This window comes from Chinchilla lanigera, unplaced genomic scaffold (genome assembly GCF_000276665.1).
Source record: "Chinchilla lanigera isolate Chin_1 unplaced genomic scaffold, ChiLan1.0 scaffold00122, whole genome shotgun sequence".
In the NCBI taxonomy this organism is placed as follows: Eukaryota; Metazoa; Chordata; class Mammalia; order Rodentia; family Chinchillidae; genus Chinchilla; species Chinchilla lanigera.
This window is the reverse complement of record NW_004955523.1, coordinates 4,146,527-4,162,262: the sequence shown is the minus strand read 5'-3', so window position 1 is coordinate 4,162,262 and position 15,736 is coordinate 4,146,527. Positions and strand designations below refer to the sequence as shown.

The following is a 15,736-nucleotide window of genomic DNA, read 5'->3' as shown; positions in this document are numbered from 1 at the left end:
GGAAAAGGAATTAAATTATTGAAAGGAAAATTACTGAATTGCCAACCTAATATTCTATACCAATAAAAATATTCTTTAAAAGGCAAGGAGAGGTAAAGGCATTTTCAAACTAGGAAAAAATGAGAAGACTTCATCTCAAGTAGACCCATGCTACAAAAAATATTTGAAGATTTCTTTAAGGCAGAAGGAAAACGACATCAGAAGTATAGACCTACCTAAGAGAGTAAAGATCGCTCAGAATGGTAACTAGATGAGTAAACACGTAAGATATTTTTCTTCAGAATTAAATCTCTTTAAGAGATAATTGTTGAAACAAAGGGACAGTGGCTTGTGTGGCTCATCGCATGTAAAAGTAATATTGATAACAATAAAAAGACTCAGAAATAGAAGTATACAAGTTTCTTATATCATCACTTGAAGATACAGTATCATAAAATACATATAATAAACTAGCATGGGTATCAAACATTTTGTCTTGCCTGAGCAGCGAGTGAAGAGGAACTGTCTTAAACTGTGTATAAAATACATGCATAGTTAATGTATATAGGTAACAAAACTTGATTTTTTTTTTTGTCTTTTTGAGACAGAGTCTTGCTATGTAGTTCAGGCTGGCTTTGAGTCCACTTTGTAGTCCAGGCTGGTCTTGAACTTGCAACTATCCTCCTGCCTCAGCCTCCCAAGTGCTGGGATTACAGGTGTGTACCACCATGCCTGGCTCAAAACTTTATCTTTTTAATATAAAATTTAAAAGGAGGGCAAGAGCTCCATGGCAAGCAACCCCTAAAACAATAAAAGTTACAGCTAATGTGTCAAAAAAGGAAATAAAATAGGTTAATAAAAACTTTCCTAATTTTAAAAGGCATTAAAAAGATAAAAAGGACAGATAGAAAATAAATGACAAGATTAGAAAGTCAGAAAAATTTTAGAATTATTCAGTTGGATTTAAAAAAAAGACTACACTGCCTGTAAGAAATTTACTTTAAATGTAGAAACAAATAGGTCAAATAGAATTTTGAACTATCTGTATAAATGTTAGATAAAGTAGGTGTCAGAGCAGAGAATACTGTCACAAAATAAATGTCATTTAATAATGAAAAGGGGTCAGTAAACCTGTAGAATTTAATAATGTTCAGTGGTTCTGTACCTAAAACAGAACTTCAAAACACATATGGGGGTGCTGGGGATTTAGCTCAGCGGCAAAAAGCGCCTGCCTGGCAAGCGCAAGGTCGTGAGTTCAGTTCCCGGTGCCGGAGAAAAACCAAAAAAAAAAAAAACAAAAAAACACATATGGGCTGGAGGTATAACTCAGTGGTAGAACACATGATTAGTATGTGCAAAGCCTTGGCTTTCATCTCCAGCACCTCCACCTCAGAAACAGCAAAAAATAAGATAAACAGACCCACAATTATAGCTGATTGAGCATTCGTATGTATGTATGTATGTATTTATTTATTGAGACAGGGTCTCATTATGCAGTTCAGGCTGACCTTGAGCTCACTTTGTAGCCCAGGCTGGCATCGAACTCACAACGATCCTCCTGCCTCAGCCTCCCCCAAGTGCTGGGATTACAGGTGTGCACCACCACACCTGGCAAGCATTTGTCTTTAAATAACTAATAGAATAAATACATAAAAAAAAAACCCAGCCAGCTTTCCATTTCTGTGACAAAACAACCAAGACAATCAAGTTAGGAAGAGGGAAGGTTTGCCTGGCTCGTAGTTTTGGAAGCTTTAGTCCGTGGTCACCTGGCCCTTTGCTTCGGGCTGTCACAGAGCCGCGTATTGTGCTGGGAGCGCGGAGGGTGCTGTTCCTGCATGGCAGCCAGGAAGCAAGGACAGGAAGTGGAGCGGCTGAGTCTGAATATCCCCTCCAGGCACGCCCTTGGTGACCTAGCGTTCTCCCACTGACTAGGCTTTGCCTTCGGAAGGTCCTGCCACTTCCCAGGTGTGCTGCTGCTGGGCCCAAGCTTTCAGCATACGGCTTTTGAGGGACTTTCAAGAGCCAGACCATAGCGGTGAGGATGTAGTAGATTGGGACAGTCAGTCTGAATTGATGGATGTTTATGGAACAGTGTACCCATAATGAGAATATACATTCTTTTTACCATTTTTTTCTTTATCGCTGTTTTTTTTAAATATAGATTAGATTTGTAAATGCATGTAATGTACTTTGAGTAGTATGTTACCCACTGGCACCCTTCTTATCCTCCCCCTTAGTTTTACATTTGGGGAAGCGTGCAGCGTGTGTAATGTATTTTGCTAATGCCTTTGCCCTGAGGTTCCCTTACCCGCCTCCTTACTCCCTTTCTATTGTCTAATAATGGTCTCCCTTCCATTTTCCTTTCTGTTTTAGATTCCACATAATAGGGAGAATATGCCATATTGGACTTTTGGAGTCTGGCTTATTTTGCTCAACATCATGTTTTCAGATCCATCTATTTTCTTTTAAATCACAGAATTTCATTCTTTATGGCTAATAATACTCCATTGTGTATACATGTACACCACATTTTCTTTATCCATGCATGTGTTGGGTGGCTAGACTGTTTCCATATCTTGACTATTGTGAACTATGCTGCAGTAAACATGGATGAATATATATTCTTTTAAATGTTCACAGAACATTGCCAAGACAGTCTGTATTCTAGGCCGTATTAGAAAAGGTCAGTAACTTTTAAAAGGGATTCAGGTAATAATATGATCTCTGACTACTGCAGTGGAATTAAATTATAATAAATAATTTTCATGGAAGAAATGAATAGGGAAATGAGAAAGTATGTTGAACTAGACAAAAGTTAGAAACAATGTATCTGAGTTTTTAGGATTCCAGTAATGTAGTACTTGGAAAATGTATTAGTCTTAAATCACCTGGGTTAGAAAACAAAGCTCTCAAATCAGTGAATTCACCTTCCATTTTGGGAAACTAGAAGAATGAGAACACATTAAGCCCAGGTAAGGAGAAGAAAGAAAATAGTAAAAGAATAAAACAGAATTCTAAGAGTAAACAGAAAAAACAAAAAAGAAAAGGAAAAAAAATCAAGGAAACCGAAAGTTGATTCTTTGGAGATACCGGTGAAATTGATAAACCTTTACCCAGCCTGATCAGCAAAAAAGGACACATGTTAACAACAGTAGGAATGTGAGCTGTACCATTATAAATTCTACAGGTATTAAAAGGATAGTAAAATACAGTGGTACTTCGGTTCATGAACAATTTGACTCACAAACAGAAGCATTTGACAAAATTTTGTTTCTGTTTGTGAACTCTGCAGTAGGTGATGAACATCCACCTTTCCTTTCTTTCTCACACAAACGTGAACGTGGTCATCTTTTCCAGAATTACGGAGCAGATTAAGTTTGTGAACCTAGGACTGCTGTATTTTTTTTTTTTTTAAATCGCTGTATTATGAACAGCTCTATGTAAATAAATTTCCCAATGGATACGTTCGTTTCTTTTTTTTTTTTTTTCTTTTTGGTACGGAGAATCGAACTCACGACCTCTTGCTTGCCAGGCAGGTGCTGTGCTGCTGAGCTATATTCCTGACCCAGATACGTTTCTTGAAGGGTATAAGTTATCAGAGTACATCTGATAGAAATACATGACTTTAATTGTCCTACCTACTAAACTAAATGGAAATTGTAATTTAAAACCTTACTACAAAGAAAACTCCAGTCTCAGATGCATTAAAATTATATCCAGATCAGTGAAGTGGGAAATGTATGATCTTTTCAACAATTGATTTCCATATGCAGAAAGTAAATAAAAATAAAGAACTGTATCCTAGTCTTGTAACATATTACAAAGTCAGTTGAAAATGGATGCTAGGATTAATGGGAACCTAAAACAGTAAGAATTCAGAACAAAATAAAATACAGGAGAAAATTTTTATAAACTTAGATTAGGAAAAATTTCGTAACCTATGACACCAAAAATGAGGTTACTAAAAGAACTGTTGGATAAATTGGGTCCACAATGTTGAAAATGTTTTAAAAGCCAAAGGAAAGCACATGCTCAGTTATAAGGGAAATGGTGTGCAGGGCAAGACAAGGACAAAGAGGGGCTGGGGATTTAGCTCAGCAGCAAAGCGCCTGCCTGGCAAGTGCAAGGTCGTGAGTTCAATTCCTGGTACCGGAAGAAAAGACAAAAAAAAAAACCAAAACAAAAAAAAGACAAAGACAAAGAGCCCTTGGATTGTGCAAATCTGGAATTGACACCTGCCATCTAAGATGAAATGGAAATATTAGTAGTTTATTGATTGGAAAGTACTGTTGCTGAACTGCTGTAATCCAGTAGAAGTATTAAATGAAATAGTACACCGATGTTTGGATTTTTAGGCCTAACTGATTTTAAATGTAGCATTTTATTATTAAATAATTAAAATTTATGATTTCAATAGTATTTTGTTCATTGAAAATATTTAAATATGTTGAAAGTTTTGAAAGATATAAAAGGATAATCCTCAGTCCCTCTCTGGAGAACAATTATTAGTAATGTCATTCTTAGCTTATTGTCATTTTGAACCTACATGTGTATGTTTTTGATAACAGAACACACATCTTCCTATGTGTCCTGCTTTCTTCACAGCAAATGAGCTGAGCATATTTCCATGTCATTTAATGTTCTTTAAATACATAACTTTAGCAAGTAGGGATTTAGCATTTTATGAATAAAATTTCCCCAAGAAGTAATGAGGTAGATTAAGTTTTTTGGGGTAGCAGAAAAATCACTTTTATTACTATTTCTAATAGCTTGGGCATCATATTTTTTCTTTTACATTGTCAGTTTGCTGAAGTATAGAACTGTATCAGCAGCTTAATAGAGGCAGAGGTGATGATTTTGGCTACTATCTTCATTCTCAAGATACCTAAGAGCCTATATTTAAGAAATTCTAATACGTGAGTTTTGGGATTATTCCAGGGGAAAACAGAACAACTTGGTATCACAGTTTGGTTACAAGCTTTGTCATATAAAATAATGGAATGTTTCAAATTTAAATTCTCCAGAAATTGTTTCAATGTTTCACTTTTTAAACTTAACTTTTTCTTTATATAACAAAGTTGCCAGAAAAGCAAATGTTAAGAAATAATTTTTCTAATAGAAAAAGCTTTCATTTCTAATAGAAATGAAAGCTACGGTATATTATAATTACACAATCCCTGTGTTGTGCTTTATTTGTATATAAGAATTTTTGTTGAATCCACATAAAAGTAGTTTCTTTTTCAGTATGATCCAAAAGCAATTCAAACCTAGTGCTGTACTCAAAATACATTCCAGCCAGCTTCCCTGTGATGTCATCCTTTTTCAGTCTGCTTAATTTCTTCATGATACACTAACTCACACATTTTTCTATCTACAGAAATCGTGAGGTCCTGGAAAATGTACTAGCTGTCATCCTGGCTATTCTTGTGGCTTTTTTGGGATCCGTTCTTCTCATACAGGGCTTCTTCAGAGACATCTGGGTCTTTCAGTTCTGCCTGGTCATAGCCAGCTGTCAATACTCACTACTGAAGGTACTTTTTGTTTTTCATGCTTGAGGTAAAATTTGTGTTAAAAGCCAGAAGTTCTCATACCATTCAATGAATAATAAGATAGTATTTGGACTTATTTTCCTTGGATGTTTATATTATGCTGAGAACAAAATAGGGATATAAACTTCAAAAAAACTATGTAAATTGTTTCCTAAAAAATGATTTCTTTGTAATTAAAAGAAAATACTTTTTAAAATAAGAATTTGTCTTCCTGAAATTTGTTTCTTCTTGATTTATTAGCATTAACTTTTCTACTCCTATCTTTTGAATCTTCTGTGAGTGAATTTATTAAAAGCTGTCATTAGTAGGTAAAAATGTCAAAACCTAGTATATATTTTTTTATTTTGGAGCATCGAAAGAAGCTTGATGTCACATTGTTACTTACTTTGAATAGTGGCTCATGACATACCAATTACTGTCAATTTTAAGCTTTAAAAAATAGGAAAATCGGACACACCAACTTCCGTACAACAAAATTTTCACCTTCTATTTCAGTGTGGGCTGTTACTATGGACCATTTCCTATCTTTGGTTATTTGCCTTGTACATGTTGGTTGAAGAGCCCTTTGCTAGACTGATTACTGTTTAGGTATAGACTCTCAGCTGTCCTTTCTTTTCTCGTCACCTTTGTAAGTAGAAGAAGCCAGCTGTAGTCATCTATGTTACCTAGGCCATCTGATGCATTTCTGTAAGACCTGTCCATGTTTGCTTTCCTCATTGAAGTGCTGAAATTACAACCTTTTTTTCTTTTAAAGAAAATGGTTTTATTTTAAAGAGAAAAAAATTCATAATAAGATATTAGGAAGGTAGCACTGGTTAATACATTGCATATTCTTATCCTTAAATTAGTTACTCAGAGTGCAAGATATAGGCATTTAATTGTCCAAACAATATTAGCACAAACCTTTCTTTTAAATGAACCAAGAGAAGTTAGCAGTATAACCGTCTTAACGGTTGTGTGTGTGTATGTGTATGTGTATTTTGTTTTTTGCTTTTCCCTTCTTTTTTCCTTTCCTTCATCCCAGTTTCTATTTCCTTTTGAACAGTTTGTTCCAATTTTACAGTATCTATTGTACATTTTGGATCTTATTTATTCTTCAAGCTGTTCACCCTAGGGAGACAACATGATGTTTGCATTTGTTTGTCTGATTTATTTCACTTATGAGTATGGTCTTGAGTTATATCCATTTATCTATACAAGTCTCCAGTTTACCCGTCTTTATATCTGAGTAGTACTCCTTTGTATAAAAAGACAGCATCTTTTTTATCCATTCTTCAGTTGATGGTCACTTGGGTTGATTCCCAGATTTAGCTATTAACAAATTGTGTTGCTATAAATATGGGTGCACGTGTATCACTGTGGTATAGTGTTTTTAATTCTTCTGGGAAGATAACCCAGAGGGGAATAGTTGGATCAAATGGGATCTATAAGCCTAGTTTTTTGGGGAATCTCCACACTGATTTCCACAGTGGCTGCACCAGTGTACACTCCCACCAACAGTGGAGAAGGGTTCCTTTTTCCTCCACAGCCCAACTAGCATTTGTTATTGGTTGATTTCTTGGTAATAGCCATTTGAGATGTAATCTCAGTGTTGTTTTAATTTGCATCTTTCGAATGACCAGTGATGTTGAACATTTTTTCATATATTTATTTGCTGTTGGTATGTCTTCATCTGAGAAGTGTCTATTCATCTCAGATGCCCATTTTTGGATTGGGTCTTTACATTTGGAAGGTCTGATATTTTTTAGTTCTTTCTATGTTCTCAGTAGTAACTCTTTGTCTGAGGAACAGATGGCATTTTTTCCCACACTCTGGGTTGTCTCTTCACTCTGTTGGTGATTTCTCTTGCTGTACACAAGCTTTTTAATAAGATGACATCCCAGTTATTGATTCTTTCTGATAGTTCCTGTGTAATCGGGGTTTTATTCATAAAGTCTTTGCCTACACTAATGTCTTCAAAAGTTTTACCTATTCTATCTTCCAGCAGATTTAATGTTTCTGTTTTACTTCATATTTAGATCTTTGATCTGGTTTGACTTTAGTTTAGTTCATAGTGAAAGATACGGGTCCAGTTTTAATCTTTGGCATATGCCAGTGCTTTCAGCACCATTTATTAAAGAGGCTGTCTTTCCTCCAGGGAAGATGTTTGGCACCCCTGTCAAAGATAAGGTGGCTGAGTATGTCTGGAGTTGTTTCTGCATTGTCTAATCTGTTCCATTGATCTTCAGTTTGACTTTTTGCCAGTACCCTGCTGTTTTTGTCACAGTAGCTTTGTAGTATGATTTCAAGTCAAGGATTGTGATGCCCTCTGCCTTGCCTTTGTTGCCCAGAATTGCCATTGCTATCCTAGGTCTCTTCTGGTTCCAAATGAATTTTAGGATTGTTTTCTGTAATTTTGTGAGTTATGCTGTTGGAATTTTGATCAGAATTGCATTAAATCTGTATAACAGTTTTGGAAGTATGGCCATTTTCACTTTATTGGTTCTTCCTACCCAAGGGCAAGGGATATGTTTCCATTTTCTGATATCCTCTTCAATCTCCTTTTTCAGAGTACTGTAATTTTCAATGTAGAGACGTCTTTTACATCCTTTGTTAGATTTATTCCCAAGTATTTCATATTGTTTGGGTGCTGTTGTGAAAGGTGTTGTTTTCCTAATGAAATTACAGCCTTTGTGGTTGGTAGTAATCACTCTGACTGCTCATTGTAGGCCCTCTGTCGCCCTGCTTTCTGTGGGTGGCGTGTCATTTAACACTGTCGTACCTTCTTCGGTGGCCACGTCCCGCTCACTGCTGCTGTGTGCAGCACAGACTTAGCACAGCCCCACGGGTTCTCAGGAGCTGCAGATAACTTTGGCCTTTGCTGATGCCTCTTTGGTCCTGCTACCACTTTTTAATGTTGGAGAGCTCTGTAGGGTTTTATTTGACCCTTGTCTCAGTTTACAGTTCCTTGCCCAGGAAGTCTCATCCCTTATTACTTTATTTTTTGCCCCTTCATAAGAGTTAAGTTCAGATTTATCTCTGAGTCTTCACTTTTTTCACAAGCTTTAGTAAAAAATATCACATTATCATCTTCTAATTAATATTTTCCTTTCCCAGTTCTTTGGTTTTGACAGTGATTTATCAATTCAAAATCCTAAAGTCTGTACTTCCTCCTCTTAATTCTTTGATAACAAATATCCCAGTCCCTTTCATTATGCTTGATGGTTCTGTGTTAAAATCATTGGTCTTTGTTCTACTTTTCTTTTTCTTTTTTAACAGTGTTTTTTGTTTTGTTTATTTATGTTTTGGGTGGTGGTGGGAATGAAAACTTGCACTAGAGTGCTAGGCCAGCATTCTGCTTATTCTTGCTCTTTATTCCAGCCACTTTAATCTGTCCCCCTACGGCCTTATAGCATTTAAGTTCATTCCCTCTGTCTAGTGTCTCTTTATCCCATTAATTTTCACTAGCACTTTCAAGTTAATATGGTTAAATAGGGAAAAGCTGACAGATTTTTGAAGATAGTTGACCAGAAGAATAATAATGTCATAAGCAGAAATGTAAAAAGTAGGATAAAAAAGGTTTTAGAAGCCAGGTGTTAAGGTTAAAAAAGTTTAAAAGTTAGCTGAACTCATATCGAGCCTAGGGCCAGATGCCGGATTCAATGAAATTAATCCAGTGTGGAACTGGAGGGTAGTGAAAGACTAGTCTGTGAAATGGTGCAGTAAACCATTGAGGCGGGGAGTGAACTGGAATTTGGAGGAAAATTTAAGATTGGAGAAGTAGCTATATAATAACCGTTAGAACACCTTCTGTAAGAAATTAATAAACTCTCTTATAAGGTAAGAGCTGAACTACCTTGGTTATTTTGAGGTGCAAATACATGGGATAAATACAAATACCACTGAATTGTTTACTAAGCTTGGAATCTGTAGGCAGAACTAGAATTCCTATAAGCCAACCCATGTTAATTGTGCATTTCCTCCGTAGGGTGATGTTCCGTGAGAAAGAATTCTACATTAGCTATACTTACGTGTGCTAATGAGCTACATAGTGAGATGAATTTTTCTGCCATGTGCCATTTCAAAAACAATAAGCTAGGTAGATGCAAATTGTTAACTCAACAGAATAGGTAAGGTTTAGGGAAAAAATGGGAATTTTTAATAGCACAGTGGTACCTGTGTCTGGAGCTGTTTCATCTTTGGAGCAGAATTAATGTAGGTCAGCTCTTGACTGGGGGATGTTTACTTAAAGTCATTTCTGGCATTTTGAAAGTTGTTTATAAAATTACCAGGACTTCAGTAGCATAATCTATCTTTCTGTTTTATTTTTAGAGTGTTCAGCCAGATTCTTCTTCTCCCAGACATGTAAGTTGCTTTTAATGTGGCTGCAATTCATAGTTGATTAACGTTTATCAAAGCCCCTCATCCCTGGCATGCATGGAACAGACTTAAGATTTATGTTATTATTTTCTCCTCTAAATTTTGACACACTGTATAGGTGATTTACTAGCATGCAGAAAAATGACATTGTGCCAGTAAGACTCTAAATCTTAATTAAAATGAGCATAATAATTCATTTTTTGACAGCCTGTTTCAAGAGGAAGTTATCAATGTAGACATGGTCATGTAAACTCATAACTTGATTATTTGCAATCAGATAATCAAATATTATTGAATAAATTTTAAATGTCAATAAGTATTAACAAATAGAATTTTGAAGAGCAAAAGCTATTACTTTGCTTTGATAGTCCTTGGGAGCAGGAGTAGTGTAACACATTAATTAGTCTTGTGTTAAAACTTTTGGACTAATGACATGAAAACCTTGTTATTTACTTCATGATTACACAAAAATATCTGCTTATCAGTATTTATATGACATATGATCTAGTTTTAGATGTAGTCTTGAATATTTAATAGAAATTATCTTTAAAATAGTTAAGAAGTAGCTTTCATAAATGCAATTTTTTATTCATACACTAGGATAGCTAATAGCAATAAATGAGTAAAAGAAAAGAAATGGCTTTCTTTTGACATTATATTTATTATTTTATAAGAATATTTTTAGAGGGTAATGATACATGAAAACATTGCTTTTGAACTTTACATTTTGTTGTAATTTCAAGCTTAGATAAAAGTTGGGAGGATAGTAAAAAAATTGTGGCGCTCCTCACCCAGAGAGCCTGTTTACCTTTGGTTATATTTGCTTAATCCTCTTGTGGCGTGTGATCTCTGTTCTCCACCTCTTCCCTCCCTTCTCTGTCTCTCTTTGCAGACATGAGGCCCCTTTACCTCTGAATAACTTGGTGCTTGTTTCCTAGAGGCGTTCTTACGTGAATTCAATATAACCATCAAAGTTAGGTGTTGACATCGATACAGTGCTGTTTCTTTTTTTTTTTTTTTCCGGTTTTTCTCCGGTACCGGGAACCGAACTCACGACCTTGAGCTTGCCAGGCAGGCGCTTTTGCCACTGAGCTAAATCCCCAGCCCTGATACAGTGCTGTTTCTAGCTAGCATATCTTCCTCAGGTTTTGCGTACTGTCTCAGTCGGCAGTAGAAAGCCCTTGATTAAGCATTTAGTCTCTTAAGCTTCCATCCGAAGCAATTCTTGGGTATTTTGTTTTCATGATGTTTAAAATTTTTGATGGCTAATGGCCAGTTATTTTATAGACTATCCACAATTTGACTTTGATTAGATACAGGCCATATAGTGGAAGGAGGAATATTACAAAAGTATGTGTTGTTTTTAGTGTGTCATTATCACAAACACGATGTTAATTTGTCCTCTTACTAGTGATGGCTGATTTTTATCTTTTGGGTGAAGGTAGTATCTGTAGGTTTTCTCAAGTCCTAATTTTGGGTTGGGGGTACCAGGCATCGAACTCATGGCCTCAGGCTTGCCAAGCAGGTGCTGTGCCACTGAGCTGTACCCCTGGCCCAAATCTGCATTGTTGACATTGGGGACCTGGCAGTTCTTCTTGGGGACGGAGGGATCACTGGCCTGTTCTCTGTAAACTCCCTTCTGACTTCTCCCTCACCTGATGCTAGCAGTACCCATTCCCAATGATGACAGTAAAAATGCCTCCGTCATTGCCAGATGCCCTCTGGGAAGTCAAGCCCCTGCCCACGCCCCTCAGGACTGTGACTCTGCTGTTATGCTACTGTTTCTCTTGTGTTTAGTGTCGCATTGGGAGATGTTCTGAGACTGTATATAGGCTTTGCTAGTCCACACACTTCTGCCTACTTGTTTTAGTATGTACTGGTGTTTATTGCCTGAACCAGTTATTATTTGATGGTTGTCAGATTGTGATTATGTAATTTCATCATTACTTCTATATCTTACCAGTTAATGTTTCACTAAAAGAAACAGCTTTTCCTTTTGCCTTCATGTGTGTATTGGTATGGATTCAGGGATTATTCTATCACTGTTACTTATTTTGCTGTTCAAATTGCCTCTGATTTGGCCATTGGCAGTTCATCAAGCTCCTTTCTATGTTCTTTGGACATGTTCCTATCATTCTTTCATTACTTCCTTTTTGTAGTAACAGTGTGTTCCAAGTTGATCTTAACACTTTCCCTACCTTAACCCTAAATCAGTGTCTCCTTTAGGAAACCCTTTTTTCATGAATAGTGTTATTTGTAAACTAAGATTTAGATGCTAGTAATCTTTATTGCTAGAATGTCATGGCTTCTGGGTTGTCTCAGTAGATGATGATAGGCAATATATATATGTACATACGTGCATGTGAGTATATACGTGTATCTGTTCCTCTATGAGTTTGTGTATGTATATTAAAATGAGTTCATACTGACACCTCTAATTTTAATTCAGTTTCATAGTATTCATTCTGTCCTTCTTTTTTGTCTAAATATTTTCATTCCCTTCTGTATTGGAAATGTTTTGCATCCTGAAAATATAAGCCATTGATGATCTCAACAACTAATGTGATTCTTAAAATTAACTTTTTGAAAATATATCATTTGCAGGGTCATAATCGTATCATTGCCTACAGTAGACCAGTTTACTTCTGTTTGTGTTGTGGTCTCATTTGGCTCTTGGATTATGGTAGCAGAAACCTTACTACAACTAAGTTCAAATTATATGGAATAACTTTCACCAATCCACTGGTATTTGTATCAGCCAGGGATTTAGTTATAGGTGAGTCATCTTTAAAATACCTCCGGTCCTAACATTGATTTCAAACAGTTCAATGATAAATCAATTCTGTAAGTCAGAATAGTTTAATAAGCTTAGTTTGCTGTTTGATATCCTCTCTAGGGAACAAAACTGTCGAGTTATTATGAGTGTAAAATCCAATAATAAACAAATATTTTAGTAATTCTTTTTTTCATTTCTTGAGGGGGGTGTACTAGGAATCAAACTCAGGACCTTGCGCTTGCCAGGCAGACACTTGTGCCGCTGGGCTATGTCCCTGGCAGTAATTCTTCTTTTCTTAAAGAGGATTCAATGGAGATTTTGTTTGTTTGTTTGTTTGTTTTTGTTTTTGTTTTTTTGTTTTTTTTTTTTTTTGGTACTGGGAATCGAACTCACGACCTTGCACTTGCCAGGCCGGCACTGTGCCACTGAGCTAAATCCCTAGCCCTGAAGATTTTTTTTCTTTAAAGTCTGTATTTTAGATTCCTTTTATGTGAAAATGGTTGAAATAATTTAAAAAGGTGTTTATAGTTGATCATATTAAATAGTCAGCTATTCAGCAATAATTTTAAATTTTATCTTAAAAATTGCATAGTAATTTTTATTAATACTGAATTTTTCTCATTGCTTGTGATCTTTAAATGAAACCAAAGGAGAATGCAGTATATTTTTTAATATACTCTTCTTTTCTTCTATAGTGTTTACACTCTGTTTCCCGGTAGTATTTTTCATTGGTCTCCTGCCTCAGGTGAACACATTTGTAATGTACCTTTGTGAACAATTGGATATTCATATCTTTGGTGGTAATGGTGAGTACTTCTTTATAAACCTCAGATTATACTATCACTTACATAGTTCATGAAATAATAAACTAAATGTTGAAATGCTTTTCCCATTTTCATTTTAAAATTAATACACAGAGGACATATTTGAAAAGTGAAGGCTGAAAAGCAGTTAATTTGTAGAAAGGAGAAAGTAGTCAGGTCTGCAACTTCGTGAAAGAGCTAGGACTAATAAAGTTGATATGTAAGAAGTCATAAAATAATGTCTGAAAGTTAATGTTATATGTACAGTTGTTTTCACTTAAGATGAGCAATGCATTCTCAGTGAATACCACAGAATAAAACCTCACCTATCCTGCCTTTTCCTATCCTGTAGACACATATGCATGTGATCGAGTTTAAGGTATAGATTGGGCACAGTAAGAGATGAACAAAAATAACATCTTAAGAAAGAACAGTTTCAACAGTATACTGTATAAAAGTTATGTGAACATAGCTGGTGTCTTTTTTTCTCTGAGATGTTGTTTTAAGTTTTTGGACTGCAGCTGACCACAGATAACTGAAATTTAAAAATGAAACTGCAGATAAGGAGACAAGTACTATAGAGTTTACATGGAGTCAGTGTATAAACCTAGGAGATATTTGTAAAAAATCTATTTCAGATTGAGGTCTGATGCATAGCATTATATTTGGATTTTGAAGGGACATTTTCCTTTCATATGTACATATTTTTGGTTTCAGAGCTTTATTTATCTTTTCAATAGTAAACCAAAACCAGACTCTAAAAGCATTTTTCTTACTAAATAAGCTTATTAAGAAATATTTTTGATTTTTAGAGTAGAATGTGTGGCTATAACTTGATAACTTAGGAAATCCATTCCCCTATCATATGTTTATTTTGTTTTAAAAAATAAGATCATACCAGTATTACTCTGAAATAGACAGTAGTGTGCAGAACTTTATTCGCAACTACCATGGTTTACTGGTGTTTACTATAACCATTTAACATTTTACCAAAGGGAATATCCAACTACAGACAATATATGAGAAGGAAGGAAAATGCTATAACTTTAAACTCTATTGTTTCTTCACACTTCATATTTACTCAAGTACTGTATGTGCATTAAAATCATCTCTCCTTATAAAATGTTGATATTATGGCTTAAGTAAAAACTAAACTTTTTCTGTGTTGCTATGTATTATATTGGAATATATTTGTAACATTATAAAAATTTTTTGGAGGCGTGTAATTTCAAATAGAGCTGATAATCAACCCATACAGCTTACTAGATAAAAGATAGTTTTAGTATCTAGGAACTGTTAGCAGTGTTACAATTAAATAGTGTATGAGGGCTTAGTGTAGGTAATTTGTAAGAATAGGCTTTGTCATATTTACAAACTTAAGGCTATTTGCTCTTAATCTGTCATAAAGAAAATTTTTCTATACATTTCTTTATGATCACAGTATATATTGACTAAAGAAAATCTGTCACCCATATTTTCAAAATAAAGACTAGCCATCTTACCTATCCCTGTTTTTTCTTATCAGCAACCCCACTGGATCTCTTTTTTTGTTGTTGTTATTGTTAGTGGTCAGATCTGATTTTTTTTGTGTGTGAGAATTAATACTTGAAAATACAAATTTATTTCTGTGGGTAACGTAAATGTTTTTACATAGACTAATATCTCAGTAATTAAAACATCTGCAAACTTCATTTCCCAGTACTTTTTGTTACGATAAAATACATTTTGAAGGATACCACTGGTATTTTTCTGCTATGAGATGAATATATTTTATCTTATAACAAAGGTTGGAGATAGCAGATCTTTGGTATGTCAAAGTCCTTGGCAAGTACAAGGTGAAACAACTAAGTGTTTAAAAGTCAAACAAGTATACTTAATCATAGTTAACATAATATTTTGAATGTTTTTTGTGACCTTTTAATTTTTTTGCATAGATGTTTTTAAAAAATCTTTCTTTCTTTACTGTCTAGCCACCACAAGCCTGCTTGCAGCACTTTACAGTTTTATCTGTAGTATTGTGGCAGTAGCCTTGTTGTATGGACTGTGTTATGGAGCTTTAAAGGTGAGTAGTAAATTGTAGTATGTTTTGTTTTTAAGGGTGCATTTCTATATGATAATGGTTTTAAATTGACTGATAATGTTTTTTCTTCTGGTGGCATTTTATCATCAGTTTTTATTGTCTTCATATGTTGGACATCGTTCATATTTTCATTTACTTTGAATTTGAAAGTAGGGCCGGGGATATAGCTCAGTGGCATAATTGCTTGTCT

General features: G+C 35.1%; 1 protein-coding gene across 3 annotated transcripts in view; it reads left to right on the top strand.

Moving 5' to 3' along the window:
* Pcnx (pecanex homolog (Drosophila)) overlaps positions 1–15,736 on the top strand; it is a 114,955-nt gene that overhangs the window by 53,264 nt on the left and 45,955 nt on the right. For all 3 annotated transcript variants that reach the window (XM_013507164.1, XM_013507162.1, XM_013507161.1), the window contains 5 exons: positions 5,357–5,510; positions 9,840–9,872; positions 12,492–12,663; positions 13,359–13,469; positions 15,437–15,528. In XM_013507164.1, the coding sequence (XP_013362618.1) occupies positions 5,357–5,510; positions 9,840–9,872; positions 12,492–12,663; positions 13,359–13,469; positions 15,437–15,528 (562 nt within the window). The remainder of the gene's footprint in view (positions 1–5,356; positions 5,511–9,839; positions 9,873–12,491; positions 12,664–13,358; positions 13,470–15,436; positions 15,529–15,736) is intronic.